We start from the raw sequence: 15,993 nt of genomic DNA, 5'->3' as shown, positions 1-15,993 counted from the left end.
GTGCCAGTTTCAGTGAGACAACACTACTTTGTAACAGAAGCAAATTCAGAATTTCCAAAAATCTGATTTCCATCTCTGTTAATATTTTTTTTCATATCACTGAAAATAAAAAATGTCATTCAAAAAAGATCTTTTGGTTAAATTCACATTCTCTGTTCCCTATATCCTACATAAAATACAACTAAAACTGTAGAGGAACTCCAACATTTTTAAGCAATCGCATGCATGTTAGACAGAACTTGAGCTTTTTATTTATTATTACTCATTACTTTATATTTACTCATTACTTTAATTACAGGAGAGTGTGTGTGGCAAGGTTTAGGTCCCTAGTTCAGCACTCTCTTTTCCTAGTTACTGTACATCCATAGAACTACAGAAAGGTGCTTTCTCCAAGGAGCTTACAATCCAAGTGTAAGGCGGGAAGCTGCAAATGTGTTCAAACAAATGGTGAGTGTGCTAAGCATTGGCATTTTTTTAAAAGCCATTAGAGCAAATGAGGCATTTAGGGAGGAATCAGAGCAATGAAAGTAAGAGAGCTTCATGGATGTTTATAAAGGATCCCTCCTAAGTAGGAAAAGATACATGGAAGAAAGCAATGAAATATTATTTTAAAAAGCTATTGAATGGGTGATAAAAACTGGAATCATAAGCCAGACTAAAGGAAGAGCTGACCTAAGAGAGAGATGAAACTATCTTTGGGGCACAATTATGAGGACATTTCAAAGGGCTCCTGCTTGTGTCTTCTCTTTACAAATACATATTTGGAGCAAGTTTAGTCCTGTCTGTGATGAACAGTAAGATTTTTGTTAGCAATGACAATGAACAAGATGGCAAATTGCCCTTTTGTGTTTTACGTTGTAGTGATTAGTTCAATTCGTTCAGCAAAGCTGTGCAGTTGTAGAATATTATTTATACTGATACGTGCTTGAAACTCTAGAGTTCTTAAAAAGCAAATTTAGATCTACTAATATATAAATCTATATACTAATAACCTACTTCTAGGGAATTCAAACATACTAATACTGAACATGTGGCAGATGTGCGCTAAACAAAGCACCTCCCAAAATGACCTAAACAGTTTTATCCACTTTTGCCTGTTGTGATACAATCCCAAAGAGTTAAATCTAGAGTAACTCTTTTGTTGGAACGCGCAAAAAATCTTGTAGAAAGTTTTACTATAATCTGTCTGACATAAATATAATGTAGCTAATTCTGTACGAAATAAAAGATTACTTAGAATTATTTTGATTAAAAACCATATGTATACCCTTCTTATAATAACCTTTTTCACAGCTATTGAACCAGAATACTAAATTTCCAATCATTATATAACAATCTATTTTCTAAAGATCAAAACTACTTCAAAGAACAGTTTTTGCAAGTTTAGATTTTGCCCTTGATATTGTCCATTACCAATAAATTATTTCCTTCTTTTTATGTAAGCTGCTATCAAAATAAACACACAGAAGATGGCAAAAACTTTAAGAAGCAAATGAGAGAGACAGAACTAGCACTTAAAAATCACACAGAAAATTCCCATTTGTAAATACATAAGCTATATTGCCTGTAAGCACCAGTGTTGAAAACAAAAGCGGAACCTTACAGGACCCGGGAGTTAGACGTCCTTGTGAGATCACTGCCAACTGCTGTTATGTTCCTTCTCCAAGAACTTTGCTATTTAAAATTGTTAGAACTTGATATCGGAACATATTAAAAACAAATAGTAAGATTTAATGAAGCCAACGATCACATTTCTAACGGTTATTAGCCTAGAAAGCATGGTGTATAGACATGGACTACATCTGTCAACACATTTAGGGGAAAAACCTCCTTAAAGAACTGAAGAAATATCTTACAACAGTGGAACTGTATACACAGTCATGGGGGTATCGTGTACCAGCAAGTTTGGAAAATGGCTAAATTTCACATGTTGATGACAAGACCATAGGTTTGAAAGCCACCCTACTTAGGGCTTCTTCTCCATAGCAAATAGTGTGGCTGAGATTAAGACTTCTCAGCAAGAAGGACAGATAGCTGTCACTTTGAATATATATCATAGGGCTCTATAGCAATGTGTAATTATGCATCATGTAGCCCACAGGTGAAAAAAAAAAGTATCACATAAATTTCTACCTAGATTAGCTGAGCAGGGTGAAGTGCTATTCCAATAGTAGCATTCTTGTTTGAGTTCTTGGCCAGTAGTTTAGGGAACGTTTCAAGCAAAGTTAATCTTACTGACTTTAAATCATGCAGTAGTAATTCATCTGGTGTGCAGTAATGCTGATAAAAAAGAGGCAGCTGGAAAAGCTACGAGCTCCTTTTGCCTGTACTAAATTAATAAGCTGTTACCTATAGTACAAATAGCTCAAACATACTTTGGTGAATTTCAGACTTGCTAAAATGCCTCTCCTGCCAGCTTTTGTTATTGACTATGTTAGAGATGGTGCAGTGACAGGTCCTTCAATCCTTCCAGCCAGAAACAGAAAGCAGGTGAATGGTATTGGAAGCTGTGAGTCCAGTGATCTCATGGCTATTTATGGGATACAGTAAACCTTGGGAAGAATAACACTTCAGAGGTTTGGTGAAAAACTTGCAGAAGGAAAGAAAACAGCCACATATCCCAGACTGAAACTCACAGAAAGATTAGAGGTGAGAAGAGTTACAGAGAAGCTGTGGAAAACTGCAAGGCAATATTTTAGCTCTAGTTTCTACAATCAAGGCTCTAATCTAAGAATGCAGCTCTCTAACTGTAACGCTCAATAGCAATGATAAGACAACATAGCATTTTATAGGCCTCTTAATCCTCTATTAATGGGTTTCATGGGCACACAAAGGCCCACTCACCCTTAAGTTCTTATGATCTAAATGCCAGTTTTGCAAGGAGTTCTGAACATGCAGACTCCTGCAACTGTTGAGAGCTGACAGAGCTCTGCTAAAGAAGAAAAGAGGTGGTTGGAAGTTCACTGCAGGTAACAGGCTGTATTTCTGTGGGTGATAAAACAAATGCGTGACTAGATCTGAATCTACCTTTCCCCATTAGCACCATCAAGTGCCTGTCAGTGTGAACTAGCTGTGGTTACACAGTTTGGAGGGACATGAGAGTGACAAAAATGAGGGGATAAGGCAGCGCTCTTCAGCAACATGACTACATCTTAGCAGTGTGCAGAGCACTGCGTGTACCCATATAGTGCCTAACCTTGACTGTAGAAGTGGAGAGGGAAATATCAATTATTCCACTGCAAAAAAATGATTTTGATTTAAACTGCAAATATGCAAGTTGTGTCTTGCAAAATATGTGGTTAAACTGTGAACATAGCACTTTTCACAAGGATTGAAGTATTGATAGTACTCTATTGAGAATGTAAGTACAGCTACAGGCATTTTTAACATTTTATTTTATAGCTGCTTCATACTACTGCAGTTGTTTGTGACTCTGGTCAGAGGCTGCAAGACAATAAAAACATTTGAAAAGCACAAGCTTGTTTATTTGAGAAGCAGGACTGATTTCTACACTTGCATTCTTATTCATATCCCTGTACTGCCCCTGTCCCTGTACTAGAACAGCCTCTTCTGTGGCCTTGCAGTGAACTGGACCTGACAAATGATCTGGTTGAAGACAGCCAAATTTTGGGTTTTTTTGTCAGATTAGTTTTCAGGCAGTTCCAGTTCCTTAGCTGAGTCCCCTACATAGCTACAAAAACGTTTGTCCCAGCACAAAGAAAAAGGCAGCCCGGGAGTAGAAGTAAACCACCAAACAAGCGGAGTATGGAAATATCTTCACTGAACTACTGCTTCAGATTGTACGATGAAGCTCCAAAGACTCTTTAGGCTTCAACCATGTACTACAGCTCCTACCTCCCCAGCAAAATAATTGCAACCACTGCAAAATCTAAATAAAAGTTAAGAGGATAAATACTAGGAGACAAAAACCCTTCAAAGGACTAGACTTTAATTTGTCCTACCCTTAAACTAGCAGCAGCAGAATCTTAATGTGTTGTTGGCACTGATATCAAAATAGTAACAAAGGAAAAAACACACAAATTAACCATTTAAAAGCCATCTGCAAAGGCTGGGAGGCTGTGTAATGTATGCCATCTTCGCCAACATACAAGGAATTGTAGTGAGGCGTTTGAGAACCTGCAATCTTTTCCAGGATGGATTCTTTTACACCATTTATTGCTTTTCTGCCCAATAAATCCCCTTCACGCATTTTCTCTTGGGTGTTTTGTTTTGTTTTCAGTATCCAGAAAACTGAATCTGGTCTCAGTGATTGCTAGAGAACAAGCTGAATGTCTTGGCATGTTGTATGTGTGGAGAGATTGATTAGATTTTAATTGTACATGAAATGTACAATTGTACATGAAAAGCAGTGGTTTGCTGTATCTTTGATAGCTTCATTTCACTAGTTCTTCCCTTACAGATTTTCTCTGCTCAACAAACTGCATATCTGTTATTGGTGGATACAGCTGAACGAGCTCACAGCATGTTTTATAAAGACAGGCATGTTAAGCACCACTTCAGAAACACAATTCTAATGGATTTTCAAACTCTTCCCCATGCAGGTTCAGTTGGGCATCATTTCTATTTCTGGAGTGGGGAAAGTAGCAATTTGCTGCTATTTACAACTGGACACGAAATTGGTTCACCACTGGTTCAGTGGCAATTATTTACTGATGTGCACTGCAGCAGTGGGTAATTTTTGTAATGTTATATTAGCCAGGGTAGTCAAAAAAACCCCAAACACCCCAAAGGGAAGAAACAGAAATGCATGTCAGCACTTATCGAAGCTCTTGTTTTATGTGTCTCCTCTTATGCCTGCCATGCATTTTATTGAAAAGACTCTGGATCCCAAACACCCAGAGTTTTTTTTAGTGGTTGTTTTTTTCCTCAGCTACTTCCAGTTTGGGACCTCAGTGAACAGCACATTTCAAAGACTGCCAAAGCACTAGCAACAGGTGGACATCTTTATAATATAAAAATAAAGACTGAAGCACTTGCATCCCCTGGTGGCAGTCTGATTTATTTTTTGGTAACAAAACACAAAACCAGTCTAAACTCTCCATAAGAAAAATTGGGGTTTTAATCGTTTATGTATTGATTACATGAGTTGTTGTAAATGACAGAGAGAAAGAAAAATATTTTAAAATATTTTACACTGATTTTGTCTTTTTGTCAGGGTAGCTGAAGTTACAAAGCCTCGCAAAACCCATGTGATTTTGGACATTCCAATTATGAAGCTATGAGAATTATTTGGAAAGACAGACTTAAAAGGAGCAGGCTAGTCAATTGGATTTACACTGCAAAAATTCCCACATTACTTCTGAAATTCTTTCTCTTACCGAAAACATTACACTCTGTGTTAGCAGGAAACCAGCCTTCAGCCAAATGACCCAAGAGATTAATTGTTTTCCAAAGCCAGAAGGGACAACTACAATCACCTACTCTGTTCTCTTACATAGCATAAATCAATGCCATTTTCCAAGTAAGCTCTGGAATTTCTTCCCCAGGTCCTACATAAGTGTTCAGGAGCTTAACTCTCTGTATCCATGTCAAAAATTAGTAGTATAAACTGCTTGAAGTGCAGGAACAAAATCTGACATCTCTGCCAGGGATGTCAGACTCTGATCTTCACTCTGACCATTTATCCTGAGTGTAACTACATGGAAATACATCTGATTTACTAAGTGTCTATGGTAGTTGAACCAGACTTCACACATACATTCAAAAAACTGGCAAAGCATGCAGTAGAGACTAACACTTGTAGTCACAGCATAATGGAATGTTTTCTCATCACCACATAGAGCAGTCTTCCATAGTGCACAAGACCTGCAGGCTGTGCTTTCTCCGAGATAAACTAGGATACAAGATTACTAAACTGCTTAGGAGAACACCTTGACAAGGCAGTGCCTGGTGCCCCAGCATGAAATGTCTCCCTGTGAATCTTGCCATTTTGCAGATGATGCAACCGACAGCCCATCTTCTAGAGTGGCACAACCTGTCCTCTCTGCAAACAAATGCAGAGTTATGAAGCTACTACCTTTCCAGTCCCCATTCAGGCCTTCACGTTCCTCTGAGAAGCAATGTGAACAAGTCCTGATGTTTTTGACAGCTCAGTGTGAGCAGGAAGGTTGCAGAGTGAAAACTAGTTCTCGGGAACAATGTTGGCATCTAGCCTCAGACCTCTCCAAAGAACACAGTTGAGGTAGATCAGGAACACAGGCTCCTACAGTTCTCAGCAGAATGAAGGGTATCTATTGCTAACCTTGGGCTGCCTCATCCTTCTATCTTAATCTGCAGGTGCTGTCTTAGACTTAAGATTTCTAGTGCAGGGACTGTTTTAATCCAGAGATTAAGACATCTAGAATCATGACTGGGGCTCCTCAGGTGCTGCTGTTAGCAGAAAATAATAATATCTTTTTAAAGCAGCATATGCAAAGGAAACAAAGATTAGAATTCCCTATGATTGCTTTAAATGACATGTGATGTACTTACTAAGATAAGGGATTCCACCTGACATTAAGAGAGGAAGTTATTGGTATGTCTTATTTACAGTGTATTATGTGGATTATCGTTTGAGAATATTCAGTTATTACCGATATTTTAAGAAATACACTAATTTTTCCCAGGAGATCAAAGGATAAATAGATTTTAAAATTTATGTGCATTTGGATGTTATGTGACAAGCACACTCTTCTCCTTCCTTGTGTTGCGCATAAAACTATGCTGCAAATTAAGAACAAACAGCAGAATTTGACAATTTCTACAGAAATATGGAGCTGAATTACATTTAGATCGCTCAGGCCCATGTTGCTGTGCCATCTGGTGGCTACTAGTTTGTAATGCAGATGCAGGCAAGAATACCCACCAAAACCCAACCCCCCTTCTTTTCCAGGCCTTTTCTTACCTTTTTCCTCTACAAAGCTTAACTTCCAATGTTTTTTAATGTATTTTGTCTGTGTCTTCAGGCAACAGAGCATCAGTCAGAATGATTTACATAAATATAAACGTCAGTGCTATTTTTGCTGCTGCAGGCTATTTGGGACATCAGGAGGCAGTTGGTATAGACAAACTACAGAAGACCTTTGACCTTGTGGAAAGTCAGTCAAAGCCACTACATTTGAAAGCAGGATAACTTAGGACATCTATACTTTGTTTACTGGAATGGCATGTTAAGAAGGACAATATATATATATGTAATGAACTGAATCAACAGAAAGAGGCATAAAGAAGTGACACTCTGCTCTCCGCCCCTTAGTATTTTAGGTCTCTGTCTTTACGCAGAGGTATGTAACTAATACAGGGGCTTAAATAATAATTTTTATGTAACAGCTGTTTTAATGCAGAATTCTACCTCAATTTCCCCACTGTTTCTCCTCCCCATCAGATGCCTTTGATTAGTTGAGACACAGTAAGGCCACAGAAAGGCCATCTATTTCCATGACTCAGAAATGGATCCCAGGTACTTTTTTATTTCAACTGTACACAGAGAATACAGTAAAAAATAACTAAACTTCTCCTTCTCTTCTGCAATGAACAGGATTAGTCCAGAAATCCCATGGTTTAAACAAGATACCTAGTTTCTTTACTAACAATAAATCTTGCCTGTGGACCTCCATTAGCCTTCCTGTGGGCTGGAAATCGACAGACAAAATAATTAGGGCTTACATTCAAATGGCTGGAGAGCCTTATTAAGTTCTTTACTCAGAACTTAATGGATTTGGGGTTTTTTTCATCATCATCATTATTATTACTACTATTATTATTATTATTGCAGAGTCTATGACTGCAACAACGCTGGGGGATATTCAGAGCACCAGTGGCACTTCATATTCTAAAAAGTGAGAGAAGCAGAAAGCCTATGGCTATTCAGATAGAAAATACTGAAATTCAGGATTTTTCAATAAGGTTTTCTTTTAGAAATACCAACAACTTAAAACCACTACCGAGTACCTCAGAAATAAATGCAGAACTGACAGAGGAGGGTATTTGCACCACTACAGTGTGATATAATCTAGAATGTTTCCTCGTTCAAATGGATTGACTTACCCATTATCTAACCCATTCTGCCCAAGTTTCTCTCCTATGTCACCTACCATCACACCTGGCATTGGAAGGAGAGTTTTTGTATCTCGAATCTGCATAGAAGTGGAATGAAACATTATTTCAGTTGTGGAACAACAGAAGTTATTGGTTGAACTTTTCAAAAAGTGAAAATACTCCCAACTTGTATTCTGTTATTAATGCTAAAGAAAGCTCTTCTGTTTTTTTCAAGCACATAATGCTGGATATAACTTGGATGTAACTTGTACTTACATATCGTCTCATTCAGGACGTCGATCCCTTAATGAAAATAACTTTGGCAATAAAATACTGATTACATCACTGTGTTAAATATGCCTTAACACTGGTGACTGCTGTCATCAGACTAGCATTGAAACCTTCTTCAGGTGTACATAGACACAGTAGGAATCAGTGGAACTTTTGTGTAACAATCAGTTTTGAGATATTCCCTGATTTTGTAATAAATTCTTTTCAGTCTGCAACTAGTTAATTTTACGATGCACAACTTCCCTACTGCATTGCTTTACTTCTGATGCTTTTAAGCTTATAAACTGATCCATGCGGTAGAAGCTTGCAGATCTCACACAGATCAGCCTGCAGCACTGGCAGACATAAATCTTAAGCCTCATCCAAGACTTTCAGGACTTCATATAGCGTAGGTTAGTTCTAACTATATAGGTAGCATGATAATCTGAAGGCTTTTCAGGTCTCTTGTATTTTTCAGAACTTTTTGCAGGAAACTAACAGTATAAAACTGGCTGTACAACCATCACAAAATCAGTGAACACTTAAAAACAGTACACTTGTTACAACTGCAATTAATGTTGAAGGATCTGCTGGTCAGATATAAATAACAGCATAACAGGAGGTCTTTAATTTGAACCCACTCCCCCCGAAACGAAAAAAACATTAGCAATATTTCCACCCTACCTGTACAATAAAGGAATGTAACCCTTGGCACTGTCCATCAGGAGTATAGAGCTGGGCGTACACAACTGCATGAGTGGCATGTTTCCCCATATTACCAACCCAGAACTTTGCAGCTTCAAAGTCAGGAGTATTGATGATAAATTCCTGTAGCCAGGAAAGAATGGAGCAAATTATATAAATCATAAAAGTCAACACATGGCTATTTTCTTTTTTTTTTTTTTTTGTGTACCATAGTAATGTTTTGAAAACATCCACTAGCTGCCAGGGTTTCATTCTGTACTCCGCTCCAACAGCTGAGATCTCTCTTGTTATGTTAAACTTTGGAGAGAATACATGTAGCTAGGAAAAATTTAGAGCTGAAAAAGTTCATTACTTCATTGTAAAGCCTGAAATTCAGCCTTTGAATTCCTCATTTAAGCATTTAAAAAAAGTAAAGCAAAGTGATGGACTCAGAAGCATTTTCTACATCTCAGGTTAAGCTGAGTTATGAGTCCACGTGAGGGACTGTGAGGGCTGTTTCAGCCATGAGGACTGAAACCTGTAGAGGGACCACCTCCTTCTTATGCAGTTTTGTATGGAAACGAAGCCTGGCTGACAGGGTGAAAGGCAGCCCACCTTCCGGTTTGGACAACCAGGGAACCATGCCTAGTGGGAATTCTAAAGAATACATATATCCTGAAATTTGCACACAGCTTCAGCATTCAGATTTTTAGGTTCCAAATAGTGTACTTTCTGGATGTAAAAGAAATCTGAACTAAGTGCTACATGATTTTAATAAAGACTTAGCAATTTCAGTCACATTTACTGCAGTGCACTCATCGTTGGCCTAAATATTTAAATGGAACTTTTCATGCTGCCAATCTCACAAGTTTTGTTTGTTTGTTTTTTTTTCTGGAAAGGGATATGATTGTCCTTATTGCGTAAATGCTCGCTGAATTCCTTGTGTATGAAAAAATGTAGACTGGAATGTTGTCCTACTGAAGAATATAAAATCTTATGTTTCAAATCTATGAATCTAATTTCTCATTCTTTTGAAGCCAGTTCATGATGTGACATTGTTGACATTAATCAAATCAAATGAAAAATCAATCAAATTAAAATATTTTTACTAGCTCTTTCTGGTTTTGCCAGCAAGGCAAAAATACTCTTCATGCTAATTCATATCAATTTTAGGGCCATTTTCTGATCAGTAGAATATCGGGTAATTGCAGTGAGTACAAAGGAATACTTCTGGGTCCACCCAAGTGCAACACAGATGAGTATTACCATCAGCAAGCTAAACTCAGCTCTGTGTTTTACTGGTATTAATATAGCATATATGAAGGTTACTACAGAAATGAATCGAAAATTTTCAGGTATCTGTTCTGGGAGCAGGATCTGTGCTCGCAGAATTTGGCCCACAAGCCCTTAGAACTGTTTAGAATACCACAAACAGTAGTATTGCGTCTGTGATTAATAGTACCCAGTTCTGTATACTACAGTGCAATAAAATGCTACAGGACACTAAATAACACATTTTAAATTCAACTTGGCATAAATCAAGTATGCAGATGACAAACAAAGATCTATGAGCCTCCTCTCGTAACTTCTATTTTATTCTCCCTTAACGTAAAACTACGATGAGTTCTATTCATTTACTGAAATAGTGTTAGGACAATGAATTTATTTCTGCAGTAGTGTTGATTTCAGAAAACAAATTATTAATAGTAAGCACTACCTTAATGGAAAAAGCAGTTTATTGTTTTCTTCTTTGGGTCTCTGATAGTCTGTTTTCTCTTTTCTGTATTTCTTTTTCTCATCCTCAGGAAATAATCCTAATCCTTGTATATAAAGCCTTAATATTTAAAGACAAAAGACAATTTAATCTGCACATCCAACTAGTCCCTAAGAAGCATAACAAAGAGAAGGATGCTATCCTCATTCTGTATCACAACCAGAAGAGAAAGCTAGGAAACAGAAATTGCTGCGTTTATTGTAAATATTTATAATAACGTAAATATTTGACTTTTTTTCTTTTACATGTGGAGCTGAACTTGATTTTCTCTTGTTAATCAAAGAAATCCCAGAATCATTCTGTCTTGCTAGTAAATAACAGAGCTTAACAGTGTCAAAAGGCTAGGGACTAACCTGAGTGCTACGATCAAATGTGGCAGTAGTCCGCATGCCTTTGGTATTAGTTCCATGGCTGAGTTCAGTCAGAGCAAAACATCCAAAAATCTAAATAAGATATAAGGCACAGTTCAAGACCACTTTACTACAGCAATTAAAACTGTAAGATTTTCAAATTATTGCAAATTCAGCTGTTGGAAGTAACTTGCAATTGCAAGGAACCAATTAAATGTAATCCTAGGACATCATGCCTGCTGTAGAGTAACAGGAATTCTTTTCCTTTGCTGATGGGTGACTCACTCAGGCAGGTACAGATTATTACATCCACTGACTAAGTTTTCAGCTCTCTGTATTGAAAGAACTGTTGCATGGTAAAAATCAGCAAGTCTGCTTGCATTACAAGCAGTTTTGAAAACTCCCAAAGTTAGGGGGAAAACAGAATGAGGCTGTTTATTTTTAAAATTGCAAATAGCCTATATTATTGAAGGGTATAAATTTATATCAGATCAATATATGGATACACTTGGTTCTCAGCAGCATTTGGGAACACAGCCTGCTTGAAGCCACGCTGAAATGTGCATGCTGGAACCCCTTACCCTGGACTGGTTTGGCCTGTAGTACATACTCTTCAGTGACAAACCTTCAAAAAGCAAGTGACAATAAAAAAAAAAAAACAACAAAACAAAACTGAAGCCTCAGGCAAAATTATTCTGACAAACACAAATCCTAAGGCTTTTGATTAGACTGAGAGTCATTAAAAGAATTCATCCTGATCTTCAGCATTGGATACCCCTATCCAATCAGAACTATGTAGCAGTATATTGTTGTCTACGAGCAGACAAATAAACACACAATTTCAGAAAATTAAATAAGCAAGGAAGGTGAATGGTTGGCAAAAACAAAAGAAAAGATAAAGATAAGAAGTGATGAAGAATAACAAAAGAAGCATGATGCTCACTTTGGGTGTGCTCAGCATATATCTCTTGCAAAATCAAAGAGGGTCAGACCAGACAGTGAAAGCTACCCACATGGCCAAATGGCATGGACAGGAGAAACTCTTTAGGACTAGCTCCTTCTGTACCAGACAGGCTACACTTATGCTGCAGGGTACTTGGTCCTGAGTCTCCACTTGACTCTATGTGTTCTTTCTGTGGCATTAAGACATGATTCTTTTCTACTTTTTGGTATCAGAATGGAGTTTTTGCAGCATCATGGCAAGGGTATGTGTTGCACAGTGGTGTGATGTAGATGTGGGAGTGTTTGAGGGTGCAAAACTTGCTAGGATACTCATTTAGACTGTGGACAGAGACTAAACTGGTCTAGTGTCACCTATATTGCCTTTTGGGAGAAGTTCCCAAACTTTGTCTGCATGTTAACTTGGACAGTCTAAAACAGATTCTGGTAGTGGCATAACACCTAGCAGTGAGGATAGTCAGTGCTCAGTTCTTGATTCTGCTCCTTGGTCTTTTCTTCTCCTGTTTAGAAATACCTAGGTACATAAAGAGATCATAAATAACACAAAGGTGCAAGGGGTGCTGCAATTCTGATGGTGCCCATTTCTAACAAGTAATCAAAAAACAAAAGTGTACCTGCATGCTAAAAACTTGTTTCACCAAGCCTGCAAACCTCTCAGAAGCACTCAAAATTGTACTGGCAAATACCTGTAAAAACAAAGAATTATGAATTAAATCAGTGGCCCTGTGATGGAAAGCACAAATTGCACACATGTACATGTAATAATTTGTCATAGTGATGTCCATTAAAGAGACCAGGGAAAGTAGGCTGCACAGTAAACTACTACTTGGTCTACAGCAGGAAGAGTTAAGTCAGAATTTGATCTTGTCAAGGCGCCTTTAGAAAGCACGGAACTTTTCTCAGCTCTAATCTGTCAAAGCCTTCACTGCAAACTCTTAAAAATGCTTAACAAGCTCACTTCCCACTTGTTCTTACTGATGTCCCCTTGTTTGTTTTATTGCAAATGGGTTTTTGAAAAAAAAGGGCTGGGAAAATTATATATAGCTTTAATAAAGCAGGCAGAAAGCAACAGAATTATGGGATTACAAGACACTTAAATTCAAATACACACCACTATATCCTTTGAACTGTACTTACACCGCAATGTAAGGAATACTGGAGACACAGAGACCAATCATACATTCCTATACAGGTCAACATATTAAGTATCTTCAAGGGGTTCTCTATGATCTCTTGCTGAGTAAGAAAATCATACTCAAAGAGCCTTTTACAGCGGAGGAATGTCAGCTCCCGATATTTCTCACGGCACAGCTCTTCTCCAGGATGATGTGCAAAGACAGGATCACTTTCCAGAGCAGAGAAGATTCTGTTCTTGAGGGGGGTGGAAAAACTGACATGAGAATGTTTATCTAAAAGCATTAACAAAACAAGTTAGTGTTCTTCTAGGATAATACTAGGCCTCAAACTGCCATCGTTTGATGGAAGATGTAAATTTATAATGCCAAAACTCCAGAGAATTACAAAATCTATTTAAATGGTGTATCATTGTATAAACAGTTCATGCAGCTAAATTTTATGAAAGCTCCTTTGTCATGAAGTAGTAAGTGTGGGACTGATTCACCCTGAACGTACGAGAACAGTATGGCAAAACTTACTTGCTTTTTATAGCAGCTTCATTATTTCACTATATGAAGCTGCTGGCAGGATCTAAAGGGCAATGGCCCTCAATCTGAGAATAAAGGTAAAACTCCAGGGGTTACATTCCATTAGAAATATGCCATAATGGTAAAGCCATTAAGCTACTACAACTGCTCTGTTCCCAAATGAAAGCAGAAATATACTCCATCTAATGGAACCATCATATGCGGCCATTCAATTTGGGGATGAGCATCTTTTACTGTTTTAATTTGGATCCTTTTTTTTTCTTTCATCAGATGATGTACTGTGGCGTTTTTTTACCTCAGATCTCTGTGTCTTCAAGATATCCACATCTTCTCAGTTGTCTTTCATGTAATTTAGAAAAAAAAATTGGATGTGCAAAACCAATTTCTTCATGCTCCATATCCACAGAGTATTATTAAAGTAAATAACCTCCCTCTGAAAATCACATACTTGCTAATACTGATATCTCCAAAATTAAAACATGCTTACAAAAATTCTTGCAAAGTTTACCTTAAACTGGATGATATCTTCGCCATCTAGGAACACTGCCATCTCCTTCCAGTTGAAGGAAGCTTTCTTACGATATTTGCAAAGCGATCCTCTAGGGAAATCTGGCAGCAAAGTATCCCATGACTTTTGGTTGCCAGTGGCTTCTTTCACATTCAGTGTGGATGCCATTGTTAGCTAAACTGCATCAAACAAGAAAAGACACATCATAAACTGAAGCACCACAGATGTCTAATTTTTAATAATAATAAAAAGAAATCAAAAGGGTTGTTAATTAAATCCACAGACCTGTTCAAATGTGTGAGTACAGCAGTGCAGAGCAAACTAAAAGCTTGCCCTGTCTTTTTTCTAATTCAATTGGCTTGGTACAAGCTAAGAAAAGAAATTGCCTTTGATCAAATGTAAATTAATTACATGGCCTTTGTTATTAAAATATGACCTAAACCTTTTAAAATAAGCTAAATATGAAACAGGGACACCTTTGATATATTGCATAATAAGAAAGGGGGGATGAGGTAAAAGATCCAGGCAAGAAATGTCTTACATAACATAATGTGAATAACTGTTACCTCGCTTCTTAACTAAATGCAAAATAATAACATACAAAAGCACCCAAACATGCATACAAAGCCCTGTTAAAATGCAGGAGATGCCTGTATTATCTCCACACTACTAGTTAACATTTAAACAACTTTTAACTAAATGGCATGTTGGTTATCTGTTAAGGCCTGTTTTTATATAACTAAAGTGATGAGCTGTTTGTGCACAAACACGAGGCAGAAGACATCAGGGAATGGTAGGAAATCTGTCCTTATCTTCCACTTGTTGAATATAAGAAAGAGTAAGTGGGTAATAAACCTTTATTTCAGGTCTCCCAACAGCAAGTAACAAATTTCTGTAAAAATCTGCATGTATGCATCTCCTTTGCCTGATTTAATCTTGTCTAGAACTGAGCTAGCTCCTACAGATCCACTTAGCTACATGAGCACTGCGCTACCTGGGTGTATCTGCCCAGCCCGAAAGGAGTACGGCACAGAAATAAATAGGTGGTCTGACACAAAGGAAGCTTAAAATACCTCCAGCCCTGTATACTATGCCATTGCTTTCATATGGCAAACATTTAGAACTGTGAAACTAGAACAACGCCAAGACGCTGCCCGTCACTAACGCTGACTTGAATAGAACCGGTGAATGGGACAAGCAGGACGCCCTGTCTGCACTGGGTCTGTAAAAGGTACAGACTAAACCTGCATCAATGAAGTGAAATAAAACTATCGCAGTAGTGACTTCTAGAAAACACATAAAACTACAGGGCATTTCTTCTACATGGAAGATGCGGTTCTGGAAAATTGTAAGGATGTAGGTATGCCCTTCTCTTAAGCGTCATACTGCCATACTCAAGAATAAATTTTAATAATACAAAGTATCAACTTTGCAACCACACTTAAAACTTCACTTCTCCTTCGTTCTTCCCAAAAGTTTAAGTTCTCATTTCTGTTATGTGGTGGCTTATAACATTTTTAGTCTGTCTTCCCACTAAACTTTTTTTTCTGAATATCATTTTTTCTGTGCTCAGTTGACCTCAGACTTGTGTATGGGATCAACAGCGGTACGGCCCCACAAAGTCTGCTGACATTTTGTAATGTATATCTACGGATCATGCAAGTGCATTGCAAAACTTAACAGAACCAGCAGGATTTCATTATCAGTAGGTACAAACACACTGGTTTTGGAGAGAAGGGGAATCTC

General features: G+C 37.7%; 1 protein-coding gene across 3 annotated transcripts in view; it reads right to left on the bottom strand.

Annotated features, from left to right (window-relative positions):
* Positions 1-15,993, bottom strand: part of ACOX3 (acyl-CoA oxidase 3, pristanoyl) — a 37,207-nt gene that overhangs the window by 19,607 nt on the left and 1,607 nt on the right. For 2 of the 3 annotated variants that reach the window (XM_064449054.1, XM_064449055.1), the window contains exons 2-7: positions 14,248-14,426; positions 13,213-13,446; positions 12,690-12,761; positions 11,119-11,208; positions 8,992-9,135; positions 8,047-8,135 (exon numbers count right to left, since the gene is read on the bottom strand). In XM_064449054.1, the coding sequence (XP_064305124.1) occupies positions 8,047-8,135; positions 8,992-9,135; positions 11,119-11,208; positions 12,690-12,761; positions 13,213-13,446; positions 14,248-14,415 (797 nt within the window). In that variant the 5' untranslated portion in view covers positions 14,416-14,426. Of the gene's footprint in view, positions 1-8,046; positions 8,136-8,991; positions 9,136-11,118; positions 11,209-12,689; positions 12,762-13,212; positions 13,447-14,247; positions 14,427-15,993 lie in introns of those variants that run through there. The other variant, XM_064449056.1, reaches the window with a different exon arrangement.

This window comes from Phalacrocorax carbo, chromosome 4 (genome assembly GCF_963921805.1).
Source record: "Phalacrocorax carbo chromosome 4, bPhaCar2.1, whole genome shotgun sequence".
NCBI classification, from domain to species: domain Eukaryota; kingdom Metazoa; phylum Chordata; class Aves; order Suliformes; family Phalacrocoracidae; genus Phalacrocorax; species Phalacrocorax carbo.
This window is presented reverse-complemented; position numbering and strand designations above follow the sequence as displayed.